The 21,003-nt window shown below is 38.7% G+C and overlaps 1 protein-coding gene and 1 pseudogene across 1 annotated transcript; one reads left to right on the top strand and one right to left on the bottom strand.

Moving 5' to 3' along the window:
• The first annotated feature begins 2,080 nt into the window (after nucleotides 1-2,080).
• ALKAL1 (ALK and LTK ligand 1) lies at nucleotides 2,081-20,255 on the top strand. The gene is made up of 5 exons (XM_045998744.1): nucleotides 2,081-2,504; nucleotides 15,168-15,221; nucleotides 16,956-17,036; nucleotides 18,104-18,184; nucleotides 20,171-20,255. Exons 1-4 carry the CDS (start codon nucleotides 2,315-2,317, stop codon nucleotides 18,166-18,168), a joined length of 390 nt encoding a protein of 129 aa, XP_045854700.1. The 5' UTR covers nucleotides 2,081-2,314; the 3' UTR covers nucleotides 18,169-18,184; nucleotides 20,171-20,255.
• On the bottom strand, nucleotides 12,022-12,111 carry LOC123928449 (annotated as a pseudogene).
• Nucleotides 20,256-21,003: the final 748 nt, after the last annotated feature.

A 21,003-nucleotide genomic window follows, 5' to 3' on the forward strand; every position in this document is an offset into this window, starting at 1 on the left:
AACTCTTATTGTATGATCCAGCAATTGTGCTTCTTGGCTTTTACTCCAGGGAATTGAAAACTTATGTCCAACAAAGTCCTGGAGACAGATGTTTAGAAGACCTTTATTCATAATCATCAAAATCTGGAAGCAACCAAGAAGTTCTTCAGTAGGCAAATGGAAAAACAAATTGTCATACATCCAGACAATGGAATATTATTTAATGCTAAAAAGAAATGATCCATCAAATTATGAAAAGACCTGGAAAAAACTTAAATGCATATTACTAAGTGAAGAAAGCCAATCTGAAAATGCTACACACTGTATAATTCCAACTATATGATATTCTGGATAGGGCAAAATTATGGAGAAAGTCAAAGGCAAAATTATGGAGAAAGCCAATCTGAAAATGCTACACACAGTATGATTCCAACTATATGATATTCTGGAGAGGGCAAAATTATGGAGAAAGTATAAAGATCCATAGTTGTCAGTGTTGGATAGGGGAGAGGGGTGAATAGATGGACCAAGAGGATTTTTAGGGCCGTGAAACTACTCCGTACAATACTATAATGGTAGATACATGTCATTCTATATTTGTTCAACCCATAGAATGTATAGCATGAAGAGTAAACACTAATGTAAACCATACCCTCTTGGTGATAATGATCTATCAATGTAGTTTCATCAGTTTTAACAAATGGACCCTCTCCCCCACATTCTCCTGATAGGTAGTTGATTTGGAGTTCATTACTCATTGTTACTTCTGTATCACTTCTATCAGCATTATTTCACCTTGTATCTTCCCAGTTGTTTTTCATAGTGGCTGCTAACTTACTGTATTTCTAATTAAAGTAAATTTTTGAAATACTTGTCAATGTCCATGGACTTCCCATGTTTTCTTATTTCACTTGCGCAAAGCTGTAAGGAGGAACTTATTCTACCTAACTAGGGTCTTCCGAAACTCTTTATATATATATATTTTTCTAAGATAGCTTTTCTGTGTCTCCTATGGTGAAAGTCATTCTCATCCTCTAGATTCTTGTGCTTAACAGTAAAGAGATTGGAAGCGGCAATCTTCACCAGTGTAACAACTTTCTCTATATAAAGTTTCATTCAGCAGGATTTTTATAGGGCTCTTAAAAAGTTTCCTGTGTTTCCCCAGTTCCCTGGAACAGGTTGGAAATACCAAGTCCAGAAGAATTATTTGAACACATTCTGGTTGTTTTTCAGGGTTTGTGATTAACAAGATCTCTTGTAAGAGAGTTTAACACTGGGCAGTGCCTCATGTGGTTATTCCCTCCGGTTCTCTTTCTGCTCTTTATCACACTGCATCCGAGAAGATAATTAGCAGTCAATTGATTGGCGAGTAACTTAAACATTTCTCATTATACTTAATATAAAGTAATAGATCGGGCTAATGAAATAATTAAAATCACAGTAATTTACACAGCACAATTTTATTCAGAGATGCCCACTTTATTTTAATTAGAACAAATGGACTTAATCTCATTTTTCTATTGTTAGCATCCACAAAACATTTGGAGAATACTTTATGTCCAAAAAAAAAAAAAAAAAAAAAGTAGTCTTCTGTGGTCTTGGGCGCACGAGTAAATTTGGATGACTTCATCTGTAGTAGGACTCAACCAGGGTCAACCACGGAATCCGAGAGCAACCCCCGCAGGGAGCCGGGAGAGCTAGGCGTGGGTGTTTTGCTGGGCCAGCCTTGACCTCCTGGGTCCTCAGCTCCGCCCCTGCAACGAGGAGAAGGCAATCTCGCGCCCGGGCAAAGCCGCGCTCACGGCAGGTTGGTCCTCCAGCACCCGGTTTGGTCGCGCCAGCCAGCACCTACAGGCGCAGCGGGATTCCGGCTGAAGAAAAGTGAGTTCCGTACCTTTCCGCCTCCAGAATCGCCGTCTCAGCACACCACGGCCAAGTCCACGCTCTGCTTTCTATCGTCCCGACCTAGAAGTTGCAGGTTCTGTTTACCCTCAGAATCTGAATCAAGATCTGGTGTCCCGGGCCCAGAGAGGCATTCGGTAGGGAGCCCCGAGGACTCAGTCCGAGGCTCGGGTGTGCCGGGAAGTCCCTTGTGCTCGTACTCGCTTTGTGCCCTGGGACATCCCTGAAGTCCCCAGGCGCCGCTCCGCCCTGCGTCCCCGCCCAGAGACACCCAGGCGCGCAGGTATCAGCCAGCGCCGGCTAACTACCAGCACTGTTCCAGCCGGACGCCGCCGGGACACTGTCCCACCGCCGGGTCGCGGACTTCCCAGTCCGAGCACCTGCCTCGAGACCCGCCCCTGGGAGCTTCCTTTCGGGTCCTCCGAGCCCAGACATGCGGCCAGCTAAGCCAGGCGCCCCACTGTCCACGCTCCTCCTGCTCGTTCTGGTTTTGCCCCTGCCCGGGGCCCACGGGAGGCCCCGGAGTGGCAGGGGAGTATATGCCGCGGACCAAGAACCCAAGTCGTGGCTTTTCCTCCCCGCGGCCAGAGCCGGCCCGGCACCCAACGCCTCACGGAGCACTGGTAAGCAGTCCCCTTACCAGCCGGTCCTTTGCTCTGATGCAGGGTTTTAAGAAGGCAGAATTAAGCAGAGCAGAGAACAGACCACCTCTGCAGATATCCGGTTTTCAGGGAAAGAGGTAATGAGTTTATTAGATTTAGCACTGTTGAGATTTAAGTAGTAAAAAACCCCATCTCGCAAAGGAACTGGCGTGCTGTGTCCCTTCCCTGGTGAAGGAGCCCGTTTCAGTAGGCTGGTGGGGCAGCTGAAACCCATGAGGATCAGCCCTAGCTGGCCCAGGCAGAGTGCGCGGGTTCTGTATCTGACAGTGCCTCATTCTGGGTCTTCCTGGGTTTTGAGCATTCACTGAGCATTGCCTGAGCACACAGACACAGCCTGAACACACTCAGGAATGCCCCCTTTGCTTTCCCCTTCAAGTTGGCCTCAGGGAATGGTTGAAGAACCGCCAATTTTGAGCAGGCTGAGGTGGCTCTTGTTCACTCAGACCTTCCCTAGGTTGGGCTCCTAAATCAGCTCTGGGCACTCAAGTCCCTGGCTACTTAGATGCTGAAGGAGGGGAGGAGGGAAAAATGAGGGAGAAAAAAAAAGTAGCCAATATAGGGGTCCGAGATGCCCCAAGGTAGGGAAGTCCAGTATGATTGGGAAATGCGAAAATCCTAGGGCACAGTGAGGTCAGAGGGGGCAGACAAGAGTGCAGGGCACCAGGGCAGGAAGAAAGGTAGTGAGCAAGGAATAGAGAAGCTGTGAACAGCTGTCTCTGTTAAGAGCCTGTGCCATACAGAGCCAGGTTGAGCCAACGGCCAGGCTTGGAGCAGAAGTGACCCTCTTTGGGGCCATCTGCTACCCCGGGGACCAGCCCAGTTGGGGCTGCCTTGCTGTCACCTCATAACTCTTTTGCCTCACATTTCACTTTTAATAAAGCAAAGCGGGATTACTTAGTATCATTTTTCTTCCATGGTGGTTGTGATATAAATACATAGTTATTTCCTCCACAAACTTTCACTGAGAGCCTGTTACATGCCAGGCTGAGACCACCTACTGAAGCAGGCCGCCAGATGTCTGTGCTCTGTCACATTCTGGGTGTGGAGGGAGGAAGGCTGGGCACAGGTAAAGCCGAAGAGGAAGCAGAGGGAGGTGTTGGCCAGGGCCTCAGAAGCTGAGGTGGAATGTTGAGCTTCTGGTGTTGGGCCAGGGCAGAGATTTCCAGGGTGACTAGCAAGCTCAGAGCTCTCAGGAGGGGAGGGGGAGCCCTGGGGTGACTACAGCAGTGGTGTCTCATCCTTCATATATGTGCACTTGAAATTATTGTGAGCCTAAATATTTATCTCTGTTAAGAGTTCAGAAATAGCTAAAGTAAAACCAAAGAATGGCCAAAATAGTGATTCGTAAAAGTGTATTGGGCATGCACCAAAAAGAGTTTGCATGCCAGGCGCTCACAAACCAAAACATGGAAGGAGAGGTACGTTGTTATAAAACAGCCTATATAGTGAGAAAGCAGTGACCATTTAGTTTTCACAGTGATTGGTTATAGTATTACAATTAAGTGCTTGGGAACTGGTTGGTAGTTACCTGATATCGACATTGGCAAACAGTTTAAGTTTTGCTTATGAGTTTTAGAGGCATAAGCAAGAGACGACCCAGGTCAAGTTAGCCTTACAAAATAAGCTAAATTAAGCTTTGCTTGTATGACAAAACTGGCTTGGTCAGCTCAGAGAATTTTCTTTCTTTCTTTCTTATTTTTTTTTTTTAAGATTTTATTTATTTATTTGACAGAGAGAGACACAGCGAGAGAAGGAACACAAGCAAGGGGAGTAGGAAAGGGAGAAGCAGGCTTCCCAAGGAGCAGGGAGGCCAATGCGGGACTCGATCCCAGGACCCTGGGATCATGACCTTAGCTGAAGGTAGATACTTAACCAAGTGAGCCACCCAAGCGCCCTGCTCAGAGAATTTTTAAGGCTGGTCTCCATTTGGTTTTGATTTTAACATCTCAGAGAAGGAAATGTTACTTTGGAATGAAAAAGAGTTGGGGAAAGTCCCAAACTAAAGACAAATTAATGTTAACACATTATTTCAGACCAATTTCATTTAACAGATATTTTCTCCCCAGTCACAGATTTACAGTGGTGTTTCCTGGTTTTCTGAGAAAGCTCTAACTTCTCGTGGATGCAGGACATTCCAGTCCCCTTGTGACTTGCCCAGCTGCCTTCTGTGGTTCTCACCATGCACCACGGAGGGCACCCTGTACCAGCCACACAGATTCAGACACAGATTCAGACTGTTCCTTACAGATACCAGCCAGTTTTTTTTTTTGTTTTTTTTTTTTTTGCCTCTGCTACTTTGGAGCCTCCAGGAATGTGCTTCTCTCATCTCTCCGAATTCTGTCTATCCTCCTCAGCTCTGTTACTTTCTGGTATCTTTGTTCCATGTTCAAAAATATGGAAATTCTAAATTTACTTTGGAACCGTCCCCACAGTTCTGATGGAACTTGGGTGTGCATAACAGTGGAATCTTCTGTGTTACAACCTAAATCCCTTCTATTTCAAGTCTGTTACTATTATAGCTGCTCACTTAGCCAGACCTATCAGCTGAGTAAAGTTTCTTCCACAAGAATAATAAAAATGATTTTCCTTATTTTGCATATCACCAAGAAGGAAGTACAGTGTGTTTTTCTTTTTGTTTTTGTTTGCAGATGGGTAAAATATTTAAAATATTTTATTTGCAGATTTACTGGAAGGTGTTTGTGTCACCGAAAAACAATAATATGGGAAAAAGTCAAGAAGGAAAGGTGATGTGTGATATTTTGCTAAGCACTTGGGAAGTGCTGTCACTAGAACACTCAATATGAGGAGCCAGAGTGAGCTCACATGAATGAACTTCTGCCCTTCAGAGTATTTCTGAGTAGCGACTGTTGCAGGACATCATTCACCTAGCTGCTAAGTGGGGAAATTCTGAGCGGAAGTTGATAGGATCACATGCGATGGCTCCTCTTTCCTTGGAATGGCACAGTCCTAGGAGTCTGCCTTTCAGTAATAAAATTGGCAAGGAAAACTAGGATTTTTAAAATTACTTTATAATGTTCCCCCCTGCTTTGGACTTCACTTTTATTGCTAGAAATAAGCTCTAAAGCAGTCAAGAATAGATTTCTAGGATTTTTGTTGCCATGCGGAAGACAGAAAGTGATGACTAGGTCATTGGTTCAGAGTCTGTGTTCCCCTCCTGTGTGTGCTATTGAAGAAAACATCACTGGAAGCTCCTGGGTGGTTCACTCCATTAACTGGCTGCCTCTGGCTCAGGTCATGATCCCAGGGTTTTGGGTTCGAGTCCTGCAGAGTCTCCCTCTGCCGCTCCCCTTGCTTGTGCTTTTTCTCTTTCATCTAAATAAATAAAATCTTAAAAAAAAAAAAAAAAGAACATCACTGAAGTGGGAAGTAACACGTCTTGGAGTTTAGTCATTTGTTACAACTCTAATTCTCTGTCAACATAAGCTACCAGGAAATAGTAGTGAAAACATTAAATCATGTTTGAAATTGTATAGTTTTATACATATTAATAAAATTAAAATATTATTAAACTAAGATTTACCTGGAATTATTGTCAGCCTCATTGGTTAGATAATCTCATTCAGTATGGTTTTTTTCCCCTTTAAACACAAGACAGAATTTTTCTTCTCCTACAACTTTCCTCATATTGTGACTTGTATTAGTTTATACATATAATATGTATAAAGTATATACATAGATTATATTTGTATAGTATGATATTATACTATCTGGATATAAACCTCTTGCAGTTGGAACTGAGGATTACTCAGTTTTTAATGCCCTATAGGCTATTAAAGTCATTAGACGCAATTGACTTTTAGGAGAAAATTTTTTCTTTGGAACTGAAATTTTGCAAAGGAAAAAATTTTAAATTAACTTTAAAAGTAAAAGAATTGATTTTTTAATTTGCCCTCAAAGGCTGATTAGATCTATGATTTAATCTGTGCCATTTCTGAGTCATGAGCTCATTTCTTAGCATTTATGACCAAGTTTAGACAACACAACATCTGCTGCCCTTAATACCTTCTAGGGCAGTGGTTCTTCGAATGAGGCCATACACCTCGGAAGCAACTGGGAGGCAAATTTTGAATGTAATTGTTGTTTTCATCTTGGATATCCTAAATCTCTGAGTATAGCCCATGCCTCTGCATCAAAAAACTCTTGGAAGATTCTTGCGTAATTTAGTTTTTGGAATCACCAGAGATTTTTAATTGAGGACGGTGGGGAGGAGAAAAGTGGTATATCAGAATCTTCTGGAAAGTTTCTTTGAGACAGAGACAATTCCTGACTAGTCTCCACAGCCCTGGCCACACTTCTCTTTCTATAGCTCTCTGCCCACCCTTCATTCCCACAGGTACCCACAGCACCATAGCTGTATTTTCCCATGAGTCTGAGTGATGATCTGTGAAAAAAAGTCTTCCTTGGTCTGCCAGCCTCGGGAACATTGCCATTAGATCCTTTGCACTATACAAGCACTATACAAGAACTATGAATCTTAAAAAAAAAAAAAGTGGGGGGTGCGCCTGGATGACTCAGTTTGTTAAGCAACTGCCTTCGGCTCAGGTTGTGATTCTGGAGTCCCAGGATTGAGTCCCACATCAGGTTCCCAGCTCCATGGGAAGTCTGCTTCTCCCTCTGACCATCTCCCCTCTCATGCTCTCTTTCAGTCTTTCTCAAATGAATAAACAAAATCTTTAAAAAATAAAGAACTATGAAGACCTGTGGTATGTGGAGCTTTATGTAAACCAGCATTAGCCAAACTTTCTCACCCCACCCCTTCTTTCTCTCTTACTTTCTCTCGTCTTCCCTTTCTTTTCTCCCCTTCCTCATTCTTTCTCTCTTTTTAAAAATCTAGCATTTATTTGCATCTCACAGTACTGGTTTTGAAGGAGTCCAATCCTGGTAACATTGTATTGGCCACCGCATTCAGCCCAGCTTTACCTCAGCACCTGGGGGTCACAGGGAGAAAGCCCAGGACATAGTAAAGTGACACAGAACAAGGAAAGGCGACCTGAGGGCAGAACAGTGGGAGGGGGCCACTTATCAGAATGCTACTACCTCTCCTCAGGCCTCCCTCTTCCCTGAGACACAACAATATTGGAATTAGGCCAATTAATAACCCCACAGTGGCTTGTAAGTGTTCAAGTGAAGGGAAGAGTCACAGCTCTGTCACTTTAAATTGAAAGTCAGAAATGATTAAGCTTAGTGAGGAGGATATATCAGAAGCTGAGATAAGCCAAAAGCTAGGCCTCTTGCAGCAGTTAGCCAAGATGTGAATGCAAAGGAAAGGGGCACTTTTCTTATCTGCCTGAAGGCTCAGGTCATATCCCAGGGTCCTGGGATCAAGCCCCAGGTTAGGCTCTCTGCTCAGCCTGTTTCTTCCTCTCCCTGTAGCTCTGCCTGCTTGTGCACTCTCTCTCTCTGTCAAATAAATAAATAATGCAAAGGAAGAGTTCTTGAAGGAAATTACAAGCACCACTCCAGTGAACACACGAATGATAAGAAAGCAAAACAGCCTTATTTTTCATATGGAGAAAGTTTTAATGATATGGATAGAAAACCACACCAGGCAAAACAGCCCCAGGCCAGAGCAGGCCAGAGCAGGGCTCTAACTGTCTTCAATCCTGCAGAGTCTGAGAGAGGTAAAGAAGCTGCAAAAGAAAAGTCTGAAGCTAGCAGAGGTTTAAGGAAAGAAGCTGTCTGCATAATATCAAAGTGTGAGGTGAAGCGGCAAGTAGTGATACAGAAGCTAAGCAAGTTCTCCGGAAGATCTAGTTCAGATCATTAATGAAGGTGCCTACACTCAACAACAGATTTTTAGTGTAGATGGAACAGCCTTCTGAAGAAGATGGAAGAAGATGCCATCTGAGACTTCCATAGCTAGAGAAAAGTCAAAGCTTCAAAGGCAGGTTGGCTGTCTTGTTAGGGGCTAATGCAGATGGTGACTTTAAACTGAAGTCAATGCTCCTCTACCACTGCGAAAATCCTGGGGCCCTTGTGAATTATGCTGTGCTCTAGAAATGGAAAAACAAAATCCGATGACAGCACATCTGTTCACAACACAGTTTCCTGAATATTTTAAGCCCATTGTTGAGATCTACTTACTGCTCAGAAAAAAGATTCCTTTCCAAAATATTACTGCTCATTGGCAGTGTACCTGAAATCTGATGGAGGTATACAATGAGATTCATGTTAGCATGCTTGCAGCCCATGGATCAAGGAGTAATTTTGGCTTTCAAGTCTTATTATTTAATAAATACATTCCACTCAGCTACAGCTGCCCCATAATGATTCCTCTGATGGAGCTGGACAAAGTAAATTTGAAACTTCTGGAAAGGATTGACCTTCCCAATGCCATCAAGAACATTCATAATTCATGGGAATAGGTCAAAATATCAACATGAATAGGAGTTTGAAAGAAGTTGGTTCCAACCCTCATGCATGACATTGAGGAGTTCAAGACTTCAGTGGAGGAAGTAACTGCGGATGTGGTGGAAATAACAAGAGAACCAGAATTAGAAGTGGGTCAGAAGATGTGACTGAATTGCTGCAATATCATGATAAAACTCCTACAGATGAGGAGTGATTTCCTATGGAGAAGCAAAGAAAGTGGTTTCTTGAGATGGACTCTACTCCTGATGAAGATGTGGTGAATATTGTTGAAATGACAATGAAGGATTTAGAATACATTAGCTGAGTTGATAAAGGAGCAGGAGGGTTTGAGAAGATTGAATCCAATTTTGAAATAAGTTTTACTGTGGCTAAAACACTATCAAACAGCATCACATGCTACAGAGAACACATTCATGAAAGGAAGAATCAGTTGAAGTGGCAAATTTCTGTTGCTTATTTTAAGAAATTGTCACACTCAATCACCTCAACCTTCAGCAAACACCACCTGATCCATCAGCAGCCATTAATATTGAGGCAAGTCCCTCCACCAGCAAAGAGATGAAAACTTGCTGAAAGCTCAGATGATGTAATTTGCAGTTGAAATAGCATTAGGCCCCCCAAAGGTTACATACAAAGAGAGTTAATCTCTTTATTTAAAAATCTCAAACTCTAATAAGAGGCATGATGTAAAAACATATTTACACATTTACAAAGATATACATTTTATGTAATTTTATAAGAACAGAAGAAAGTACATACTTTTTGACAGTGTATTTTTTAAAAAAGATTTTATTTATTTATTTGAGAGAGAACGAGTATGAGAGAGAGAATGAGCAGGGGGAGGGAGAGGGAGAAGCACACTCCCAGCTGAGCAGGGAGGCCTGATGTGGACTCAGTCCTGGGACACTGTGCTCATGACATGAGCTGAAGGCAGACACTTAACTGACTTAGCCATCCAGGGACCCCATAACTGTATATTTAAAAAACCTAAAAGTATTTTTTTTTGCTAGTTTTTATTTTTTTTATTTTTTTTCCATTTTATTTATTTTTTCAGCGTAACAGTATTCATTCTTTTTGCACAACACCCAGTGCTCCATGCAAAACGTGCCCTCCCCATTACCCACCACCTGTTCCCCCAACCTCCCACCCCTGACCCTTCAAAACCCTCAGGTTGCCCCAACCTCCCACCCCTGACCCTTCAAAACCCTCAGGTTGTTTTTCAGAGTCCATAGTCCCTTATGGTTCACCTCGCCTCCCCAATGTCCATAGCCCGCTCCCCCTCTCCCAATCCCACCTCCCCCCAGCAACCCCCAGTTTGTTTTGTGAGATTAAGAGTCATTTATGGTTTGTCTCCCTTCCAATCCCATCTTGTTTCATTTATTCTTCTCCTATCCCCCTACCCCCCCATGTTGCTTCTCCATGTCCTCATATCAGGGAGATCATATGATAGTTGTCTTTCTCTGATTGACTTATTTCACTAAGCATGATACGCTCTAGCTCCATCCACGTCGTCGCAAATGGCAAGATTTCATTTCTTTAAAAGTATTTTTTAAAGATATTGCTTGCTTGAATATGTTTGTCATCAGCTTTTTCCTTCAAATATTTAATAAATTTCAATGTTTTTCAAATACCTATATTTCCTGCGAGCAATTTTCTGAACATTAATATAATTAGGTTAGTTTTTATTTTTGAAAATGGAACTGTTTTTATATATTTACAAAGAGAAATAGTTGTGTCATCTCTAAATAAAGAAAGTGATAATTCAAGGAACTATGTAGCAAACGTTTCAATTTAGGTATCTGAAAAATGCTAGCTTAAAACAAAATGAAGAAATGCCCCTCAGTACCTAATAAGGTGCAAAGGACCAATTAACATGGCTTTGTAAAGAATCAATCAAGTTGGAGCAATTATCTTTATGGTAAGATATTAAGTTATATGCAGGTAAAACTGAACACTAAACGTTTTCTATTATTTTGTTTTCTAGTTGTTCTGTCTTCTGACTTTTTTATTATTCCACATGATCTCTGGTCATTTAAACATTTTTTAAAATTCCAGTTAATTCATAGGGTAGCTATATTTTTAGCTTTTTGAGGAACCTCCACACTGTTTTCCACAGTGGCTGCACAAGCTTGCATTCCCAACAACAGTATAGAAATGTTCCTCTTTCTCTGCATCCTTGCCAGAAAACATCTGTTTTCCTGACTTGTTAGTTTTAACCATTCTGACCTGTGTGACATGGTATCTCATTATAGAACTAGAGGGTATTATATTAAGTGAAATAAGTCTATCAGAGAAAGATAATTATCATATGATCTTATTCATATGTGGAATTTAAGAAGCAAAACAGTGGATCATAGAAGGGAGGAAACAATAAAACAAGACAAAATCAGAGAGGGAGACAAACCATAAGAGACTCTTAATCATAGGAAACAAACTGAGGGTTACTGGAGGGGGTAGGGTGGGGGGATGGGGTAACTGGGTGATGGGCATTAAGGAGGGCATGTGATGTAAATGATCACTGGGTATTATATAATACTGATGAGTCACTGAACTCTACTTTTAAAACTAATAATACATTGTATGTTAATTAGTTGAATTTAAATTTTAAAAAGGATGCAAAAAAATTTTAAAAAGGTGGTCAGACTATCGAAAAAGTAAAATATATACATACTCCTTTTGTATTCCTCAATATGCTAAATAAAGAATATACTTCTAAAAAAATTCCAGTTAGTTAATATACAGTGTAATAATAGTTTCAGGTATGCAATATAGTGATTCAACATTTCCATATACCACCTCATGCTCATCACAGCACCTGCTCTCCATCTCATTACCAGAGGGTTCACCTCCCCTCTGGTAACCATCAGTTTGTTCTCTATAGTGAAGAGCCTGTTTTTGGTTTGCCTCCCTCTCTCTCTTTTTTTCCTCTCTGCTCATTTGTTTTTTTCTTAAATTTCACATATGAGTGAAGTCATACAGTACTTGTCACTCTGACGGAATAAAAATATGAAACACTTCATGAATTTGCTTTTTAAATTTCACATATGAGTGAAGTCATACAGTACTTGTCACTCTCTGACTGAATATAAATATGAAACACTTCATGGAATTGCTTGTCATCCTTGCTAATCTTCTCTGTACTGTTCCAGTTTTAATATATATGCTGCAGGAGCGCCTGGGTGGCTCAGTGGGTTAAAGCCTCTGCCTTGGCTCAGGTCATGATCCCAGGGTCCTGGGATCGAGTCCCGTATTGCACTGGGGCTCTCTGCTTGGCAGGGAGCCTGCTTCCCCCTCTCTCTCTGCCTGCCTCTCTGCTTACTTGTGATCTCTGTCTGTCAAATAAATAAATAAAATCTTTAATATATATATATATATATATATATATATGCTGCAGATAAGAGCACGATCTCTGCTTGTTTTGAACAAGAGAAGTAGGAATGAGCGATAAGCCTTTCAGCATCTATATACACATATGGTATATGCAAATCCTCATAAAAGGTCTATCAAAGATTAATAAAATCTTCAAATTTCTTCATAAAAATATTATTGTAAACTTAAAATTGATGACTGTGGCAGTTGGCAGCTGTTTTGTTTAAATAAAAACTAGAAATATTCACAAATTAGATGAGTGAGATAGTAATTTGTGGGATACTTGTCACGCATTATGAGGAGATCCTTTTGTTTTTAATCCATCCACGTATATAATCTTTTTTACCTTGTAGTTAGATACCAGAAGAATGAAGTATGCATTTGAGACTTGTGCTGTCCAACATGGTAGCCTACTCAATGCATATAGCTATCAAGCATTCGCAGTGTGGCTTGTCCAAGTTGAGATGTGCCATAATTGTTAAATACACTTCAGATTTTGAAAACAGTATAAAAAATGTAAAATGTCTTAATATTTTTAATGTAAGGAATATATGTTGAAATGATAACATTTAGAATATTGGGTTAAGCAAAATAAATTATTAAATTTTACCTATTCTTTTTTATTTTTTAAGGTGTGGCTACTAAAAACTTTGAAATTACATATGTGACTTATATTTCTATAATGGAGATTGCTTTTTAAGACCATTTTCCATAAGATATCAATCAACTAATCTTGTATCAGGGTGATTCTCTTCTATTCGATTTCTCAAGTAGTATTTTGTTGATCCAAAACTATCACAGGTGCATCCTAACACTAAATACAAATTCAGTTTCAATCAACTAGTTGTTGTTGTTGTTGTTTTTTAAGATTTTATTTATTTACTTGACAGAGAGAGAGATCACAAGTAGGCAGAGAGGCTGGCAGAGAGAGGGCAGAAACAGGCTCCCCACTGAGCAGAGCGCCTGATGCAGGTGTTGATCCCAGGACCCTGGGATTATGATCCATAAGAGATTCTTAGCCATAGGAAATCAACTGGGGGTTGCTGGAGGGGAGGAGGGTAGAGAGATGGAGTAGCTGGGTGATGGACATTAAGGAGGGCATGTGATATAATGAGCACTGGGTATTATATAAGACTGATGAATCACTGAACTCTACCTATGAAACCAATAAATGTTGTGTGTTAATTAATTGAATTTAAATTTAAAAATATTAAAAAAATCATAGTTGAAAATTTTTTTGGAACTAGAATTATTGATAGACTTCGAACATGCTTTAGTCATAGAACTCCAACTGTACTCAACTAACTCAGCTTTCAGAAAGCATCAGAGGAGCTACCTTGCCAGATAAACTGTGGAGTACTGACATCCCAGGAGCCAATTTGCCATGCTTGGTTTCAGAGAGGTATTAGGGAAAGACCTGTGTTCAGGTTGGAATATAATTAATGAGAGCACCAAAATATTTATATAAAGAAATACTTATATCTTCCTATTGTTTTGTTTTTCTGGATTAGTTTGGATGGTTCATAAGTACAGATGTTTGTTGTCAGTGGGAGGAGAGCTCCAATCCAGCTGCACACCTATCACCTTAACAGTGCTGCTCTGGACTCAGAACTGGGCTGCTAAGAGCAGGGAGCTCCCTACGCAAGGAAGCGCTCTTACACTCCTCATTAACTCTAGGATATAAAGGGCTGTTAGAATTCCCATGTCTTCATTTTACACTACCTATCTCAACAAGGTACACAAATCAGAGTAGTCCTTCAGACTCACTTATTAAGCCCGTATTAAAACTCATATGATGTTTGACAGGCACAAGGGTCAATCTATAAAAAGGACATTGCGAGTTTAAATCTGTAACTGCCAATGAACATTAGGTTCAAAATTTTATTTGTTTCTGTTTTCTTTTCTTCTAAAAGAGTTGTGTATATTCCAAACTGTTTTTATAAACTGTGTTTTTTACTTATAGTGAGTACAAAGTGAAGTGTGAGATGTAGTTTGATTTTTTATTTTCACTTACTTAAAATGCAAAACCCCAGGTGCCTGGGTGGTGTAGTCAGTTAAGTGTCTGCCTTTGGTTCAGCACTTCATCCCAGGATCCTGGAATCGCACCCCAAATCAGGGTCTCTGCTCAACTGGGAGTCTGCTTTTCCTCTACCCCTCCCTATCCCCCTAACCCTCCTACTTGTGCTCACACTGTCTCTCAATTTCTCTCTCAAAAATAAATAAAATCTTAAAAAATGCAAATCCCCTTTAAGTGGGAGTGTATGAGCTGGAGAACATTGCACCTCATTTTTTTCTGGCTATAGGGAGAGCGGGTTAGAGGAATGAGAAGACCCATCAGGAAGCTGCAGCAAGGGATAGTCACAAAAGTATGATGGCTTGGGAAGAGTCTTGTGTTAATGAGAAGAAACAGAGTGTATGGGTCTTGGGTAATTTCTGGCATTGGAATATATAAAATTAAGTAATGGTGTGTATATAGTAGAGAAGGAAAGAGGAAAGTCAGGCATACTTTCTTGATATCTGGGTTGAGCAAAGAGTAAGGAGAGATGCCGTGTTTGAGACCAGGAAACATGGTGGGGTGGGGGGCAGGAAACAGGACTGGGGTCTTGGGGAAATCAGATGTTCAGTTCTGGCTATGCACTTTTGAGAGGTCTGTAGGTTTCCAAGATAGAATGGTAGAGCAAGCAGGTAGCTCTGGGGGAGGTCTGGAGCTCCAGCGAATGGTCAGAGCCAGAGATACAGATTTGGAATCAGCTGCATGAACTGCCATGAGTTCATGTGTTAGGTGGTTGTCATAGACTATTTATAAGGATATTTTTAATGGTGGAAATGCATCCAAGAAATTGTAAATTTTTTTCTTTTCAGAAATATTCCCAAGAGATTTGAATTTAAAAGACAAATTCATAAAACATTTCACAGGTAAGCACAAAATCTATCAGTGATACAATTAAATAAAAAGCTTGTATGCAAATTACTGTGTTAGGCATTAGGGATATGAAGATAAATGTTTTAAGAAGCTCAACAGTCCAGTTAAGAAAGTAGACAAATGCTATTAAATTGCATTAATGGTAATATCAACCAGATCTTGGTAAATAATAGAAATGTATATATATTTTTAGGGATGCACAGAAAGTGAATAATTTTGCCAAAAACTACCAGGAAAAGCTTGTAGGGGCACATTGAAGTTGGGCTCTAAGGGATGAATAACATTTTCCTGGATGAGAGAAACATTCTAGTGAGAAGAAATTCTCACCGAACATGGTAGTTTGGGGGCAGGACAGGTAGATGGTGTGGATACACTGTGGGGTAAGTTTAGGTAAGGGTGTGTGTGGCCACTGGACAAAAGTATGGCTCAAAAGGTAGGTTGGAGTCATACTGTGAAGAATTCTAAACGATATATATCCTAAGGAATTTAGGTCATGCTTCTCAGCCAATGGGGGCAACAGAAGTTTTTTTGAATGGGGAAAAGACAGACTTTCATATGTCATGTCTTTTTCTTTTTTAAAGATTTTTTTTATTTGAGAGAGAGAGAGAGAGAATGAGAATGCAAGCCTCAGGTGGGGAGGAAGAGGGAAAGAAAGTCTTAAGTAGACTAGCAGACTCTGCACTGAGGTCTGAGCCTGACAGGGGGCTCTATCTCATGGCTCTGAGATTTCTACATGAGCTGAAACCAAGAGTCAGACACAACTGACTGCACACCCAGGCGCCCCCATATGCCATGTCCTAAGCACAGATGAAATACTCTCTTATGACACTTTTGTTCTTTTTATCAACTTTGTGAATCATTGGAAATCATCTTATGCCTCAAGTTCTAGAGATTCACTAAATTATTGTGAATCAAGTGCGACCACCTTCACCATTGCTATGCCCGACTGCTCCTAACCATCCCATCTGCCTTTCACTGTTTTACATCTCAGGCCTATAATCTGGGAAAATTATGGTTTTCCCACTTTAAAAAACCAGTGGCCATATTTAATTAATCTCAGAATGATGGTTGTGAGCTTAAACCAAGACCCACCCTAGCAAGTGTAAGGAATTTTCCAGTGTTTAGTGTTTCTATTCACTCTGTTCACAGCACTGTGGGCCCTTCTACCACTTCCAAAACATCAGGTTCCAGATGTAGGGATGAGTTTTGGTGGGGATTCTCTGGGTTTGTGGCAATAAATAAGGGAAGTCTCAAGGCCCTGCTCACTTTACTACAGTCCTTGACACTAACAAGACAAAAATTAATTAGAAAATGGAATTACTGTCTCTGTATATAAACATTAATTCCTATTATATAAAAAAACTGAAGAACAGAAAGTGGGAACAAGGATATTTATTTTTTATTCTTCACATCTACCTGATTTGGTTTGTACAATTTTTTTTCTATCTATAGCTTTTCCCCTCTTAATTATTCTAAAGAGTTCTTCAGAAACTGAAGTTTCCAATATGTAAAATGGTGAGAATTGGTAATGAATTCAGATGATTTTTCATAGATTATAACTTACTACCTCCCACAGAACTAGGGTAAGGAGAAGTGTTCTCAGACAAGTTCTTTTAAGGGCATGGAAGGATGTTAAGTTACAGTTGTATTATTTCCAGCCATAAAGTGCTAGCAAATTTGTTTGGAAAACACTCCGATGTTTATCATAAACGTTCTTTTCCTAATAGGGCCAGTCACATTTTCAGCTGAATGTAGCAAACATTTCCATCGACTCTATCACAACACTAGGGATTGTTCAACACCAGCTTGTAAGTAGTTCAGATAGGGTTTTTTTTCCATTAAAAAAAAATCTTTATCCAACAATAAATGCATGTAATTTTAAACTTCAACTGTCTGCATCTGGGGATAGACTAAACAATGTATGAGATGTTATTTATAACATTGACAGAACTTAAATGAAGGCTTGTGTGTGCTGTTGAGAGTGCAAAGAATGGAAATGAATTGTAATTGGGACTATATCCAAATCTGAAAATAGCCAGATTTCCTTAAGGACTGAAATGTTTGTCAGGATTTAAGCCTTTTTTCATTTTTCAAATTCCTTGGCATGAAGTGCTCTTCATATAAATGAAAAAGAAAATAAGATGACCATGATGAATAAGTCAAAATTTCCTCTTCAGTTATTTTAAAGTAAATAGTTTCATATCATTTATACAATGAGTGACCGATTGTTCTGAATAATTATAGCATAGTGTTTTAAATGTGGCTCTAATGAATTCTTTTGGACACTTAAGTCACCAAAGTTAGTAATTTCAAATGTAATATTTAAATGTTATCATTGAAACTTCCCAAATTGGGATCATGTGTGGTAACTCAGTTGGCTGTTTTTAAATTCCTTTCTAAACCTAAACTTCCCTTTTAAGGTACATGGATTTTAAGCGTTTTGTTTCTTTTTAACTAGATTGGTCATCTTGAAGCATGTCTAATTTTACTCAGGATGTTGAATCAGAATTGTTATAATTTTTTCAAAAACTGCTTGTGTTCAATGTCTAAGGGAAATTAATCACACTGGAATCAAAGCAAACTAAGTAGCAGCACAGCATAGTGGAGAAAGCTTACTCTTTGAACTCAAACTACTCAGTAGTTATGAGATTCTTGACATTTAGATGCTGGTTTTTCATCTCTGTCTTTAAAATGAGGGAACAGTAACATCTACCTAATTGTGTTATGAGAATTAATGAAAACCCAGGTTAAGCATTTGTTGTGTTGGGTGCTTATTAAATCTTAGTTCTCATTCTTAATTAGTGACAGTAATAATATGGTTTTCCCACATTTATAATAACTATATACATAATTTTCCCTTAAATGTTTTTTGTAGATTACAAGAGATGTGCTAGATTGCTGACAAGATTAGCAGTGAGTCCCTTGTGCTCACAGACCTAGAAGACTTTCCCTATGAGTATGTATTTATTTGTTTTTCTTATTCTGTTTAATCAGCTAGCTTTCTGAAGAAATTTTGAACAATTTAGAAAGCAAGGCAGCTGATTTTAGCAACACCTAATGAGATTAATCCGTGGATTTTTCACTTAGTATTAAAGCTTTGTCTAAATGCTCACACTGCTTTATAATTAATTAAAAAGGCCCTCAGCAGTAAGTAAATTAAGTAAAATAAACAACTTTTTGGCAGCCTTACCAGTCTTGAGTGATTTTTAAAAATATTCCAGCTTTTGGGGTTATATTATTATTGTGCAGAAGCCTTATGCAGAGAGACATTAGATGCAAAAGGTATATAAAGCTCTACCTTTTCTTAACTGGTCAAAAGATATAATAAAAGTAGCACTGGGTTCTAAAATTTTGGTTTATGTAGGGTACATAATGAAAAGAAATAAAGTATTGGAAGAGTAAAGGAAAAAGCAAGGGATCAAAAATATGAATATGTAATCATCATCTGCTCTATTTTATACTTTACCAGAGTGAAATAGTAAGTCAGAATTTTCATTCTGACTAAATTACCCTAGGAACCCTAGGGCAATAAAGTATTTGGATAACCTAAAAAAATATAACATTTATTTACAAAAGTAGACTCTGTACAAGAGACTGAAAGATATTCCCCCCCCCCCCCCCCCCGCAGAGATTTTTCTACTCAGTAGTTCTTTCCAGGGGCAGAACAAAGCCAACACACTTTTGGGTCAATGTTTCAGCACCACGGACAAGTCCCTTTTAAAAAACAGGTTTTCACAGTTTGCGAGGGTAGAAACAGAAGTCATGGAATGTGTGGTATAGAAGTATCTATGAAAGTCTTGATGAAACTTGGGGATTTACTTAACTCATCTCACAGGTTCATTGTGCCAATTACTAAGACAATCTTGACTTGTTGCTATTTCTATTCTTTTTTAAAAAGCAATTATAAATAAATAATAAGTAATAATAATCGGTACTCTCAATTCTGCATATTTACAGTTGCAAAATTTTAAAAGTTCTCTCTCTCTCCCTTTTTAAAAAGATTTATTTATTTTAGAGAGAGAGTGCAGCAGGAAGAGGAAGAAGGAGAGGGAGAGAGAGTCTGAAACAGATTCTGCATTGAGTATGGAGTCTGATTTGGGTCTGGATCTTACAACCCTTAGATCGTGACCTGATCTGAAACCAAAATTTGGATGCTTAATCAACTGCACCACCCAGGCTTCCTCCAATTTTTTCTTTCTTTCTTTCTTTCTTTTTTTTTTTTTTTTTTTAGATTAAGAAAAGATCATTTTAACATTCAGAGGAAAGATATTTGAATAATAACTCTCAATCTATCTCAAACCTTTTGAATAATGTAAAACATGAATAAATAAAGAAAATTCATTAGGCTATTGAAGTGATCTAAATCAAGACACATTTATCTTTCTTTGTTTTAATATATTTTATTTGAACCAGTGAATTTGCATAAAGTCAAAAAACAACATAACCATGAAAATTCTCAAAAAATGAGTGTTGTACTATAATTCCAAATACTGCATATAAAGTTACATTCTCCTAGAACTAGATTCATAGAAGACAGAGCTGATAAATATGCCCCTTAGAAATTTCAGAGAAAGATATATTTCTATAGTACTATCTGTTTCTAATTATTTATTTAACAAGGTATTAGAAATACAGTATTACAGATTAATAAATTTTAAGAATATTTATAAGTTACTTAGGTGATGCCAAGTTCATTTTTTGGTTTATTTAGATATCATAAAACTTTAACGGGGGAGTCATAATTTAAAGTATCTAAAGGTACTGATTGACCCTTCTATCCCTCCACACTCATTAGCTTATATTCTCAGAATTAAATTATAAATTGAGCCCACAGATTCCTTCAGCATAATAAAATAAAATATAACTATATTAAAACTATGCATATTTTTAAGTACATTAAGAATCAGAATATAAATAATATTTTTCTTTTTCCCCCTGATAGACATTTCTTAAGAATGTAAATCTGATTTGAAGAAAAAAGTGCCTGGAATCATACTAACTGTACAAAGAGATGAAGCATCTAATTTTATGGCATGTTAAGATGAGTAAAATAAGAGACTTCTCAGAAACAACTGATTATTTGTGTCCTTTCATATAGTTCAGTCTTTCTTGATTTATTTTCATGTATAGAGTAATTTGAAATTTTTAAAAAACAAAGTTTAAATCACACAATGTATATAGAATATTAAAAGTGTGCTATTCTTTTATTTTTACTAGATATATATTATTTTCTTACATGGTTTATGTTCTATATAGGTATGGATTAAATATTTAATTATGTAAATTATGTCTGAGAGTGTTGGTGAGAAATGATTTTGGTATATGACTTGAGTAACATGTTTGTTGAATAATCATGTTTGAAGTCCACTTTTGTAACTCTTTTAAAATAATATTTAAATACATTTATTCAGAATTTGTCTTAATTGCACTAATTTGAAATATGAATTTTATTAAAACTGAAATATGAAAAATCTGTGTTTTTCTTTGAATTGAATGTATTTGTAGCAGAGGTTACACTATTGAGATATGATTACTATATATGTATATATGTATGAATATGTATTTTCTAGACAGCTAACCAGTCTCCTGAGAAAATTCCTATCTTTTTGAAGTTCGAACGTATGGTAGTGCTGTCTTAAGGATTTAAATTTATTTGACAGAGAGATCACAAGTAGTCAGAGAGACAGGCAGAGAGAGAGTGGAAGCAGGCTCCCCGCCAAGCAGAGAGCCCGATGTGGGACTTGATCCTGGGACCCTGAGATCATGACCTGAGCT

Source organism: Meles meles, chromosome 1, assembly GCF_922984935.1.
Source record: "Meles meles chromosome 1, mMelMel3.1 paternal haplotype, whole genome shotgun sequence".
In the NCBI taxonomy this organism is placed as follows: Eukaryota; Metazoa; Chordata; class Mammalia; order Carnivora; family Mustelidae; genus Meles; species Meles meles.